The 14048-nt window shown below is 42.4% G+C and overlaps 1 protein-coding gene across 5 annotated transcripts in view; it reads right to left on the bottom strand.

Annotated features, from left to right (window-relative positions):
• Window positions 1-14048, bottom strand: part of RNF38 (ring finger protein 38) — a 724979-nt gene that overhangs the window by 227005 nt on the left and 483926 nt on the right. For all 5 annotated transcript variants that reach the window (XM_069237710.1, XM_069237731.1, XM_069237718.1 and 2 more), the window contains one exon: window positions 4269-4430. In XM_069237710.1, the coding sequence (XP_069093811.1) occupies window positions 4269-4430 (162 nt within the window). The remainder of the gene's footprint in view (window positions 1-4268; window positions 4431-14048) is intronic.

Here is a 14048-nt window from a genome sequence, read left to right on the forward strand (position 1 = left end):
TAAAATAGCCCAAAATATTGGCTGGTTCAGTCCCAGGGTTGACCAGAAATAGTACCAGGTAAAGGTCATTGAGAGGTTAGAGCAGAGGCTCTAAGGCACTTTAACATGATACATAACTGTGGTCATAACAGATATTTTTGTTGCATCTTTAAACGTTAATGCAAATTGGTAAAAAGCAGCCACCCGTCAGCAAAAAGTAACTTGAGGCATGATAAAGACAATGCAGCAATATCCAATGGCTGAGGCACTGGCCCACGCCCTGCTAAAACGTTATATATAAACTGTCACCATATATGCCTCAACCACCATATTCTAGATCACTCCAGGATGTACTACATTCTGGATCCACATGGGTCCCCCACCAGACTCATAACACAAATATGGTGTCATAATATTTTTATGAGAGGTTTGAGATTCATGTAATCTCAGTAATTGAGCATACATCCCTGTTTTTCTCCCCCAACTCATCAAAGAGCCAAAACAGATTGCCACAAAATGTGGCTGTCTGACAAAAACCAGTTTTCTATACCTCTAAATAGGATGGACAATGTTTTGGTAGGATTCCACCTAAAAGTGGAATAAACCAACTGTTATAAATGGCTCTGAGTGAGTGCCATCATGATTTTCAAATTCTCAGTGTGTTAATGCACTGCAATGACATAGCAACAGTGGGGACCAAAATTGGTTTCACGCTGTTGCTACAGCAATGAGAAATTCCAGGGCTGCTCTTACAGATCTAAAACATCTAGGCACAATTATAGTGGATGTATGGAACATTACCTTTGAAACAACTCAGACCTTATTTTTAATCATACCTACGGAACCGTTTTAATGAACAAGATATCTTTTATATATACCTAAGGTATTTATAAAATATTTGGATCTCTGTGTATATTCATGCAGGTGATACTTACCTACCTAAATAGAAAAAGGACACCACTGATGTAGCATGCCACAGATAACTGTGGGTGAGGTGCCCCTTCCAGTATATTTGGATACCTATGACTTCTTCAGAGAAAACATAACTCGAGTCCTCTAATAAAATTTGCATCCATTGTGTATTAGTGCATTTATAATGAGCCATTGCATGAGAAAGCCTCTGGCTTCTACTGCACTATACACTTTTCTTTCGATTTCAAAATGATTACTTCAAAAAGTACGAGCATGCAGTTGACATTCTGGGTCGATGTTTAAATCACAGAGAGCAGCTAATTGAGTGCTTTGTTTTATGAATAGGTTTGGTGTACTGATCAGTACTTTGAGAACTTGGATCACTACAGTTCTGAATATATTCTTATATTATACTAGTGGAATGCACGGTATCTATGGTGCACTCTTTTGTCGGACTATCTTGGCTGGTGGAGATTTGATGTTCTAACAGTCCACTACCTCGGTCTAAAAAGGAGTTTGTGGGAGGCTGGCATGCTTAGTTAACCCAACTAAAGATAGATGTGAATTTCGATATCTACTAAAAGGTAAGGTTTATTTACTGATATCTCTTTTGTGTGGATTCTGGGTGTGTAGCCTAAAAACAAAACAAAAAAACACACACACACGGCATGCATCTATTTAAATTGTATGATATGTATGCTGGATGGAAGTATGCATGTTCAGTGAGTTCAGAAAAATGCGTAGCACATGTTGAATTGAAAATCATATTTATATTTCAAATAAAGACACTGGCTGTCACTGTTGCCCAGGCTGCTCGAAAAAAACATGATGCAAGATTTCCAGCAAGCTATCAATTTTTTTACGTTTGAAAAAACAACATGGAGGAAGGGGTTGTCTTTGCAGCTTAAAATCAAATTTGACAGAGGAGCAGCGAAATGTATCATCTTAAAGGGATAGTTAGAACACAAATTAAACAAGGTCCCCTTAAGAAGATATATTTTGCCAGGTGATTAAATGAAATAGCTAAGCATACAGAGATGCACAGATTACAACTGACTAGTGATTTGTTCGGTCATGGGTTAGGCAAGGACCGAACACGGAGAAAGCATAGGGTGCAGATGCCCTCCTAATAAATGAATAAATTACAACAACAAAATGTAATTAGAAAAAACGTTTACATCTCAAACAGATCAACAGTTACAGTCCTTTAAGCATTACAATGAAATCCGTTCCATACACTTTGCAAGGTTGACAGGTCACTTTTTAGTTAATCATTGCTCTATTCAGCTGATAAACTTGCACTATTGAGGGAAGACGTTTTCCTAGGCCCTACTATAGTCTGTAAAATCACAACATATTGACTATTTCCACAAAATATGCTCTAATATGCACAACCAGCCCCTTAATTTAGTCTACTGTCCCACATTATGTAGTCATCCATTTCTACATGATTCCAGGGCTCCTGTTTACCTATAGCATTAAGAACATATGTTGACATCTTGTGGGCCTTTACAGTGGTGATGTAATCAGTTGCCAACACTGGCCCAAGTGTAGCACGGGCATGTGTGTATAGGCTTCTTTTACTTCCCTAAACCTTTCAGTCATCTTGCATGGTAGTATCTATTCAAAACATACAGTTTAATTGTTCCTGCTTTGAGGTGTCATGGACAACAATCTACATTGAGCACAAAATGGCAAACTTCTTTCAAACTTCCCTGGTGAAGTTCTTAATGTAAAAAACGCAATGTCTACCTTCCATTTCTGGCAACAATACAACAGGGGTTTTCTCCAAATTAAATTCACCTTGACTAAAGCTGGAAATTGGTGCAATAACGAACTTTTTAAAGTGGAGCTTCAGATCCAGGTTAATCTGAAAAAAAAATCCTGTACAGACTTCTACTCTTTTGCTCTTGGGAACAAAAAACGTCTTAAGTCTGCCCACTTTGATAAACAGTACACATTGGGAAAGAACATCTTACCTACTAGGTTAGTTGTAGTGCTAATGGTTAGGAATTCGAAGACTGTTCAGCAACAGCTCACTGCTTGTGGCATACACAAGTCAGCTGTCAAATTGTGCTGAGTTTGAGTGTTTGCTTGTTTTTTGAATTCTTAAATCAGTTCTTCCACGTTATACAAACCATATAACAAACAAATATTGACTTGTACATGTGTCAGAATTCTGTGACCTTCTCTGATGTGTTTGTAAAATTGCCCTTTTGGCATGAATATTGACCAATTGCCCTGAACATTTTAGTCACTGCCTAGAATTTGCCTTTGTGACAATGTGGCTCCATGCCATATGACACATTCACCCAGACCTACTGTAGTTTTCACTTTGTAAACAGTGTTTCAGAATCCCACCAAACAAAATGCTGTTTGATGAATCTCAGAATTGGCTTAAGGCGTTGACATGGAGGCACTTTGCAGCTATGGAGGCACAGCTCCTTTTCTGAAGAAGGGATGGACCGGCAGAGGAAGAACAGAGCTGCTGATGCTTTTCTGTTAACATAGGGGTATCTTTTATGAAGTTGTGTGATTATGAATCTTTGCAGATTATGCTGCAGTAGAGAAACCGCATCACGTGGCTGCTCGGTGAAAGAACCTTTCCAAAGAAGGTGCACTTGACACAGAAGTTGCAAAGAAAGGCAAGTGGTGGCGTTTGTCATCATCCTGCAGCGTCAAGAAGTAGTGCGAATCCACGTGTATTGGTGTTAAACAATGTCCAAAAATCTGCTTGAAAACAAGCTTTATTTCACAGTTTCTGGGGAAACACAACAACTTTCTACAGAACAACTTGAGAAGTCGGACTACATTTACATAGCTGAAGATACACTGCAGGGGGGCTGAACGTGCGGGCCTCCACAGGCTGTGCAAATTCCTACAAGGGACGTGGAGAGGACCCATAGTTGCTGCCGCCTTCGCCTCGATCATCTTGTGTGCAAAAAAGTATCAGTGCACCTTCCACTGCACAACATAGAGCCTTTCCCGACCATAATTACAATACAAACACTTATTTGCAGCCTCATCCATTACACGCACAAGAAATAGTTCGTATTTCCTGAGCCGCTTCTACTGCGTGCAAATACTCTAATATGGGCCGAGCCTAATGGCAGGGACAATTGCAACAGGCAGTAGGGGTCACCCAAGTCCATCTCTGTTATTTTGTATTTATAGTATAGGTTGTGGCACAGATAAAGCAGTCTGTGGCCAGACTGAATAAGAAGAACAGGATTTGGCTTGGTACTATTTTTTCTCAGAAGCACGTTAAATAAATTCCATAATTTCAGTTAATGGCCAGTTCTACTTTACTCCACTAAAGTCAGATATTTACTTCATGCACTGTAAAATTAAGATTTACAGAAAATGTGATTACTTACAACACCAAATGACACTTCCTGGTGCAAAGGATCATGTGTGAGGAACTGAAGAGGGGCTGATGGGGTCAAAGGTGTAGGATGGGCCGATGGGGGATAGGAAAAACTTCCAACGGGAAGGTGTTCTCCCAACATTTCCACTTCATTCTCTATCCTCTGCAGGGGCTAGAGTACAAAACAGAACACCACATAACATACTGGCTGCACAAGATGCAAACATTTTTACTTCAAACACAAAGCAATGTAAAAAGGCATTTCACTTGACGTGGTCCCCAGTTACATCTTGTGACATTTGGATTGCGCTGATAAATATACAGTAGCTAATTGTCCAAAACGCTTCTTACAAATGTCAACAAAACAATTTGAGGGTAGGACACTTTGGTTTACACACTATTTTCTACTTAAAATAATTTTTCCGATGACACAACCAATCAGGTCCATATACGAAAAATAATTCTGCTGAGATGAAAACATTTCATTAGGTGGTGTTTAATGAAAAAGTAACTCACCCGTGAATACAGTTTTTAAGCATTGGTATTTCTCAAAGAATTGCACGCATTAATCACTCGCTACTGTCAGGCGTCTATCAACTCTTCAAACAATACTGAAACTAGCCAATCACTTCTACCCATTCTACCTCGGGACTGCGACCAAAGAGGTGAGGAGAATCAGAGCCTCAGTTGTCCCTCAGAGGCACAAACTGTAAATTTGTTTTTAGAAACTCATAGCCCCAAGACCCGGAAGGCACAAGTTAATCTATGAAAGCTACCAATCCCAAAGAACAGTTTTTGCAGGTATGTAACTTGTTCCTCTACAGCACAGGATCCTTTCTAGATTCATGTGTGAACTAAAATTACTAATGAGGCAACTCACAGAATGCAGTAAGCATAGACTGGAAACGCGCAGGCAGGAATTAGGCTCGTCACAGCTAAATAGGTTGTGAAGCACCAGCATCATCAACTGTTGCTTTGACCGTTATTCAAGAAATAATACATGGAAATAATGTTTGATGAAGGCATAGGCAGAAGTCGCCTCCAAGCTGCAGCTGTGACTGTCATGCTGCTAGTGGAGTGTCGTCAAATCTTGTGTCTTGGAGGCACACAGCCTTGGCATGCAAGAAAGTGTTAATAGCTATGATCCAGCAAGCAATCCATTGTTCTGTTGGAATTTCCTTGAGAAACAATTAATTGATACGGTTTTCAATAGTCGTCAACAGTCTAAGGAATTCAGATATTTTTCTGCAGTCATAGATGGTTTAGGAAAAACATGTTGCCAAGTGTTTTTTTATTTTATTTAGATGGTCTGGAGTTTGTGCCTTAGGCAGGAATAACAGAAAAAGTCAATTTTGTTTAAAAATAAAACTTCAGGTAAGATGATTTAATGGGAAATACTGAATTTCACTAAAGTGGCTTACAGAGGTCATGGGTAGAAGACACACTGTTTTCGTAAAACCACGTGAAGAATGGCCTTAGGTATACACAGAGGCCTTTTATAAGAGCCCCTAGCAAAGTGTTTAAATTCAAAGATGGTGGATTTTCATCAGATGAGGAAAGGTGCAGTTAATTCTTTCACTACTATTGCCGACAATTACGAAGGTGCACTAGGAGTCCTGAAATACATGGAGATACTCATCAGATGCAGTCTAATGGGAGGAATAATGTATGCCTGACTGTCAGCTGTGTAAGGTAAGGCAATGATTAATGAGGATGCATTGTGGGGATTTATGCCTCTAGAAAAATTCCAATTAGAGAACCTTTTCCAGGGAATAGGCCTCCACCATGAAAGATGACCTAGTCACCCGCAGAACTGGTGGAATGTTGACAACATACTCTAGGTCTGAAGCAATCAGGTGCAAGGAGGGTAGATTGTGGTATAAATGTTTGCCTTGGTTCTTGAAGTGTCTGGATTTGAACTAGATCACTGTTTTTATTGCAAGAGCTCAAAGATTCACATACCAGAATTACCTGGTCAATGCTGGTGTGCATGGTCCTTCTTGCATCTTCCCAATGACCAGAAAAACATGGTAGAGCACTACGAAACTGATCAAGGAATCAAAAGTATTGCTTCTTCCTTCTCAGGCAATCATCTGCTGTTGATGGCTTAACCTTTGGTGCTCCGTGGCACTGCCAAAATAATTGAAACCAAACCACACTTTTAGCCCCCCCACCCTCCTGCTCTCCTCCCACCAATTGTATGAGACATCAAGGTGGCAGGCGGCCAGGGATATCATTTACATCGTGCCTTGCCTTATCCCCTGCTGGATGATGGACACTTGCTCTGTTTTCGGCTTCCATAATGCGATGGGGACTAGGAGAGGAAATATTATCTTTGCCTGCATGGACGAAAATTACCTGATGTTCCCGTAGCTAACAACAAGTTTAGCTATTAGGTTAGCATTTTCAGTAAAAGAAGCCTTGTCCGTGTTGCTGAAAACCAAGGAATCTTGTTGAATCAGTGTCTTCTTTTATCACTAGTAAGGTGTCTGTCACATGTTTGCCATACAAGTATAGCCCATTAAAAAAGGCATGTTTACCACCTTAGACAGAAGTTCAAGCAGAAAGGATGTGCCTTATTCCCACTGGTGTAATCCACCATTAGGAGCATCAAGAGATGGCATATATATTCAGCACAATGTTTAGTTGAGCTTTAATAACAGCCTTTGCCTATTCATTTAATCCTACTGGTAGCTTTCCAATAAGTAGGGGGATGTCAAGCTACAATTGCTCAACATCTAGATATTATAGCCCTTGCATTTGCTATTTAAATATCTGTTGCTGCAACAACATGCCAATTCCTCTCTCCATTGTGTCTATGCACTTGCCTTTAAGGACTGTATGGACTACACACAGCACCACTGGATTCCATTAAGCTTTCTGTGCTGTCGTAGATATTACAGAATCTGTTTTAACTTGATTCAGCAGACAATTGTCAGACAGCTAAATCTGGAGATTTAGAAGTCTAAGTTGGGAATGGATCATATGGAGTGTCTCAACAAGTCTTTCAAATCAAATAAAAAATGGCATCTTCTCAACAGAAGCTATTGGGAGATTCAACGTAAGACATGCAAAGTAAATTAATGTATGAAAACAGTAAGACGTTGAGTGGACATCCCCTCGACAGTCACATTCAAGGTCTGGTGATTATCTTGATGGCTGCAGTTATCAGCATCCATAGCAAGGCACATAAGTGACTTTGCTGAGAAGCTTGCAAACTAATCTTTAGAAGTGGCACATTTTAATTTGTATTTGTTAGCCCTTGAAGATGGATATACAGTAAAAATTTGCCCAGAGGAGTCACATTTAATGGACGAAGTAAAAATTACTTACTTACCTGTAATTCCAGGTTTGCAACATTGACACCTTTTATAAATTCACATTCTTGAACCATTCCTTGTCAACAGGCTGGGAATGCCTGGTACAATCAAATAGAAAGTAAACAGTGTAACAGTGACATAAGCTGTCAAGTTCAGCAACTTGGGATTGTGAAGGAGAATCTCTAAGTTAGGTCTGAAAAGAATATTGGAATGCACTTTCAGGGGAATGGCTGGATGTGCTGCTAACTGCAGCAGTTCGCTGTACCAATCATGGCATGGGCATGCCAGAGCAATGAGGAGGGGAACGCAATGGTCTATTGCAGCCTTCCTCAGCACTCTGGGGACCAGGGTCAAAGGCGTAGACCAATATCTTTGACCAACTGATTAGAAGGTCATTGTCCATTGACCTGCATACCTGAACCTACTTGCAAACCACGGGCAGTTCCTGTTGTTTGGAATGGAAAACAAATCGATTGTGGGATGACCCAATGATCCAAAATGTAATCCATCTTTTTCTGTTCTAGCTTTCACTTGTGACAATCTGACATTTGTCAGCTTTGTGTATCTGCCTGATCGATCCGGCAACCTAGCAAGTACTCCACAGAGAAGTTGATCTTGCGAGAAGTGGCACAATTCTAAAGCCGTTGAACTTCATCTGAAAGGGATCAGGATCAAGTTCCTCTTTGCTGGCTATATGAAACAGACGCTGTGTTCATTCTGACTGGGACTGGCGGACCTATAAACCTGTGAAGAAATGTCTACCAGCCTAGTCAAATGACACACAGTTCCAACACACTGATGTAAAGTGAATTTTCTGCATCTGAACATAGGCCTCCAGTTGAGAGTTCCCGCAGGTGAGCGCCCCATCCATCCGTGGATGAATCTGATATGAGTATCATCCTGTTTGACACAGGAAAGAGAGCCCTGCATTCAGATTTGTTGGAAGTGTCCACCACAGTAATGCCTGTTTAAGCCTCCGTGTACTTGAACTGTATCCTTCCAAGACCCCTCAACTTGCTTCCACTGCAAGTCTAGGTCCTGCTGAGCAGGCATCATGCAGAGTCTGTTAAAAGGAAACAAGGCCTATATATGACACCATCAGGCCCAGTACAGATTTGTATTGTCTCACCTCTACTGACTGTTTTATAGAGAAATTTCTTGCCATAATTTGCAACATCCTTGCCCTTCCCTGAGATGGAAAAGCCATTTCCAGTTGTGTATCAAGTAATGTACCCAGGAACTGGATTTTTGTTCCGGGATCCAATGAAGATTTTTACCTGTTCAATGAGAAGGCTAGTTTCTTGTACAGGTAAAATGCAGGGCATTTGTAGACCTTCTTGCCTCTTCCTTTGATATAGCCTTTTCAAACGAGTCATCGAGGTAAGGGAAAATCTGATGGAGAGAACTTGATGATACTCTTTCTAGGGTGGCTTCACAGAGGCGTATCTAGATGAATTCCAATGTATGGCTTGAAAAAGTAATTTGCCTCACCCATTTACTGTTATAGCATCCCAAGCAGGAATGAACAGGGACATTTTGACCATCCACTGCAGATTAGGAGATGAAAAAGGGGGTAAAGGCAAAGATTCAAGCTCTTTTCTGGTTGTCATTGGAACGCAACTGAGAAGCACTTCTCTTTCTTCCTGATGCTCCCCTGTAGAGCTGCCTTTGACTACAGTTATAGAAGTATCCTTGATCATATCCAGACATCCTTTGAGGATGCTTTTATTGGCTTTTATAATAATTGAATTCTCCCCTAAAATCTGAGATTGCATGAGGCCCGAAAATAACAAGACCCAAATGTGCAATACTGTAGGAGACCCAAAGCCCTGGTGGCATCAGTATCTGCAAAGTTTCATCCACATGTTTGCAGAACAAAGTAAGATCATAAAAGGGCATATCCAAACTCTTGGTATGCACCTTGAGGGGGTGGGGGTGTGGGGGGGGGGGGGGGGGGGGCTGGACGGTTTAACCCTGCCTTCTTAACACTGTTCCTCCTGGAAGTTCGCAAAAATCTGTACTGGTGACATCCGCTGCTCCATCACTAATGAAAGAAGTCAGTTAGACTCTGATTCATCAGCAGAGGAGGTGGCTGCTGCAACTGCTGTAACCAAGCAGATCAAGCTCCGGAAACTTCCATAGTCTTCTATTGTGCGCTGCCTTTGGGGAAGTGCTTGGAGGGGCACTGCTCACAGAATCTTCCAATGAAGAGGGGACATCTCCTTTAGAAGGAAGAATATTCTCTTTTTTTCATGAGGAGTAGTGCCAACCTTAAGAGTCTTAGTGGAGAAAGACTTACAAATCTTACATTGCGGTGACTTGATGTAGGAAGCTGGCTCTGTATATACTATACCAAGATAAGGTATAGTGTGCAGAGTCCAGTGGATTCCCAGAGGCTTTACAGAGGCTAAAGTAGATGGTACTAATACTCGGTTTTGTGGTAGAGTAGTTGAGGGGTTAGGCTTATCAGAGGGTACTGTAAAGTATTTGTTGTACACCCACAGTCAAGAAATGGGGCACGCACTCCATGACTAACTCCAGGTCAATGTTTATGCATCAAAAAATATAATTTGTTACTTTATTTCTAGAACCAAAAGGATCTTTGTTGCAGGTAAGTACAGTTTCAAGAATGTATCACTTTCAAGTATCAAATGCACTTTGTTTGAAATTCTCAGATAAAACAGTTTTCAGGTAAGTAATACTTTTTAGTTTCAAAAGAAGACAGTGCAGTTTTCATAGAAAGCAATGCAGTCCTAGGAGGGAAAAATACATGCACAGTTTACAGGTAAGTATTAGACTTACGGTTCCAGACTTCAGAGGTTATGGAGTCCACAGGACAAAAGTTTAGGAAGACACAGTGGGTGCACCACCAGCAACACAGGGTCGGCCGGGTGCAGAGGTCAAAGTTAATGTCAGGAGCCCAATGGAATCCTATGGAGCCTGGGGGAGCTTAAAAAGAAACAGCATGCAGGTAAGTACCCATAACTTTAGGGCACAGACCGGGGGTTTAGATCAGCAAGGGGGGGGGGGGGGGGGGGAGGTGTAGCACCAAACACACACCCTCAGCAGCACGGGGCAGTGGGTGCATACACAGCATTGGGCATCCAATGCTTTTCGAAGGGGTTACCCCAGGAGTCATAAAGAGGCTGCAGGCTCGGTCCAGGGAGTCAGCTGAAGAAAATCAACAGCTGGACAGGAAAGTAGAGTGCCCACCGGACATTGCTGGACTGTCAGTTGGGATCCCAAAGGCCAGGGGAGCTGCGGGTGCAGGGGTATCTCTTTGGACGTCTATAATCTTCACAGGACCTGGTCGAGGTCATGGAGGTTCTCTGGATTTAGGCTGCAGGCATTGTCATGTTGGTCAGAAGGGGTCAATCCAGGGCAGACTCAAGGTCTCAATCGCCTGGGGATCTTCTTGGAACTGGTAAGCCACCTGGACTCGGGCCATGGGCAACGGATGCAGACTGGGCAGAACTCAAGGATCCGGGAGGGTCTGAAGTCCTTCTTGGAGGTTTTTCTTTGTTGACAGGGCCGCTGTCCTCAGGACATCTTGGTCTTTAGGGAAGGCAGACAGTCCTCTGGGGGTTTGTAGAGGTTGCTGGTCCTGCAGGACGTGTCGTCTTTTTGTAGCAGAAGTCTTCAAGCTGCAGACAGGCTAGTAGGGCTGGGGCCAAGTAAGCTGCGGTCTGGGGTATTTACTGCTGGTGCGGTTCTTCAGTCCTTCTTCTTCTTTAGGTAGGCAGGAATCTGAAGAGCAAGGTTCACGTGTGCCCCTAAATACTAAATTTCGGGGCATTAGAGGGGTCCACCCAAAGAACCAATGGCTACTGACCCTGATGGTGGCTACACCCTTCCTGTGCCCACTCCCTTTGGGAAGAGGGGGCAGATTCCTAACCCTATTGGCTATCACCCTCCAAAACAAGATGGAGAATTCTGCTAGGAGGGGCAACCTCAGCTTCGGGCACCCTAGTGGTAGTTCTAGCTGGGGTGGACACTCCTCCTGGTGTTTACTAATTTTCCCACTAGACCTGCTGCCAAAAATGGGGTCTGGTCCGGGGGCGAGCAGCTCCACTAGCTGGAGTGCCCTGAACCAGCAAAATAAATGGCAGGAGTCTTTCAGGCTCACAGACAAGAGTTGCTGTTCCTGCAAAGGGGGTTGGCGGGTGGGGTGGATGTGAAGCACCTCCACCCAGAACGGGCTTTGTCCCAGACTCCTGACAGCACAAAGGCTTTCATCTTGTGGGATCAGAAAGAAAACAAGTTACTTGCCTGTAACTACAGTTATCCAGTATTGGTATCTTTCATAAATTCACATGCTTGAATCATCCCCATCGTCGAAGTGGGAGTCCCACGGTATACTATAAGAGCAGTAAGTAAAAATTTCCATAGACTATAATGCTAACACAATTCACACACATAGCCTGTCCATGTCCTTTGGTAAAAAGAACCAAACTTGACTTGTGACCAATCAGGCTCCAGCACCCTCTAGAATATTCCCCAAAGTGGCTCATTCCCTCAGATTTTCTAGCACTAGAGTGAAGAGTATGTTATGGAAAGTAAATGTGAGCCTTAAAAGCGGAGGAGGGTGTGAATTCATGAAAGATACCAATACTGGATAACTGTAGTTACAGGCAAGTAACTTGTTTTCTTATCCAGTATTGGATCTTTCATAAATTCACATGCTTGAATCTGAATAGCCAGCAGTACTCATAATAACTGTTATGCCTGCAGTGGATGGTGGGTGCGAGCGTTGTAATCCTTCTAAATATAGATCTAACACATATATATATATATATATATATATATGGAAAATGTCACTTCCCCAGTGTACATCTGTTTGTGGCATGGTGATATGACCTTTGGTAGGAATATGGGATTTGTACGGAGAACCGCTTTATGTTTATGTATTTGTATAAAGGGTTCTTGAATAGTAAATGCTTGTATCTCACTTACTCTTCTAAGTGATGTGATAGCTATTAGAAAGGCTACTTTCCAAGTTAAGTATTGCATCTCACAAGAGTGCATGGGTTCGAATGGTGGTCCCATGAGTCGGGGGGGGGGGGGGCGAAATCCACTAGACAGCAGGGATTTTGTTTTGAATGTTTATTTTGGGGGTGACCCCTTGGCCAAAGGTCGCTCCCCTAGGGGGCTATTTTTTTTTCTGTTTCGGCCCTTTCGGTGTGTGTTTGGGGGCACCCCTTGGGCAAGGGTCGCCCCCCCCAAAAGTGGGGAAAGTTCATATTGGCCATCTCTGCCCCCTTTGGGGCAGATCGGCCAATTATTTTTACACCCATCAGCCCCCAAGGGGGTCAGAATCCACTTAGGTACCAGGGACAATTTCTAAGTTCTTGGTGGTGGGGTGTTTGTCAACTGGCGAAGTATTTGTATTTGTGATTATAACAATTTATTTCTTCTTTTTCTTCTAGTTCAACGCTTTTGCTTCCTTTGCTGTGGATCCTTGCGGTTTTGGCAGTAGTTGTCCTGCGGTTTGCATAGTTGCATGTTTTAGGTAAAGGAGTATTGTTGACATGCATGAATGACATGTTTGTAGGTGGTGTACTAAATGCAGTATTGTGTGTGAAATTGTCCTTAGATTTGAGCACAACATTTGTGTTGTCATATGTCTAATTTGCTTTTTTCTTTTTAGTGGGATATCATTGGTGATTGCTGTGTCTGTGCAGAGTAGTTGATTGGTGAGTAGCTTTTTCAGGCAATTGAGGGGTATAGTTTTTTAGTACATAACTCTTTGTGATAAAGCTACACTTTGTTTATTACTTATTTTAGTGCTAGTTGTTGTTGGCAATCCATTTGTTGTTAGTGAGGATCATGGCTAGCCGCAGAGTGACCGCTCAGCAGGTTTTTGGCATGCTCTTTGAGTCGTCTTCAGACCATGATTACGAGACTGACTCTGCATCTGAGGCAGAGGAGGAAGTGGGAGATTCTGGCAGTGAGTTTTCTGTCCGAGAGTATTCTTCTGATGAGGAAGCTACTCTCAGTGCAGATGAAGGGCCTGTTGTAGAGGAGGACATTGATGTGTCAAGAGTGCAGCAGCCTGGGGCTGAAGGGTTTCCCATTAGAAGACCTGACACCTGGATTGCCCCAAACATGGAGCAGCCACAGTTACCTGCATTTACTGGTCTCCCAGGGTGTAGAGTCAATACGGAAAACTTTTTGCCTGTCCATTTCTTTCACTTGTTTATGGACGTGTATTTTCGGAAGAGATTGTGGAGCAGACTAATTTGTATGCTGAGCAATATTTGAGGGACAACGCTGCCAGACTTAAGCCTCAGTCTAGAGCTACTCAGTGGGTTCCCACATATCTAGAAGAGATGAATTTTTTTTAAAGTTTTACTTTTTTGATGGGGTTGATCAAGAAGCCGTCACTGGCTTCTTATTGGTCAACTAGTCCCTTGATGGCAACAGCTATATTTCCTGCAACTATGACACGTAATCGGTATTTGCTTCTTCTT

This window comes from Pleurodeles waltl, chromosome 1_2, assembly GCF_031143425.1.
Source record: "Pleurodeles waltl isolate 20211129_DDA chromosome 1_2, aPleWal1.hap1.20221129, whole genome shotgun sequence".
Classification (NCBI taxonomy): domain Eukaryota; kingdom Metazoa; phylum Chordata; class Amphibia; order Caudata; family Salamandridae; genus Pleurodeles; species Pleurodeles waltl.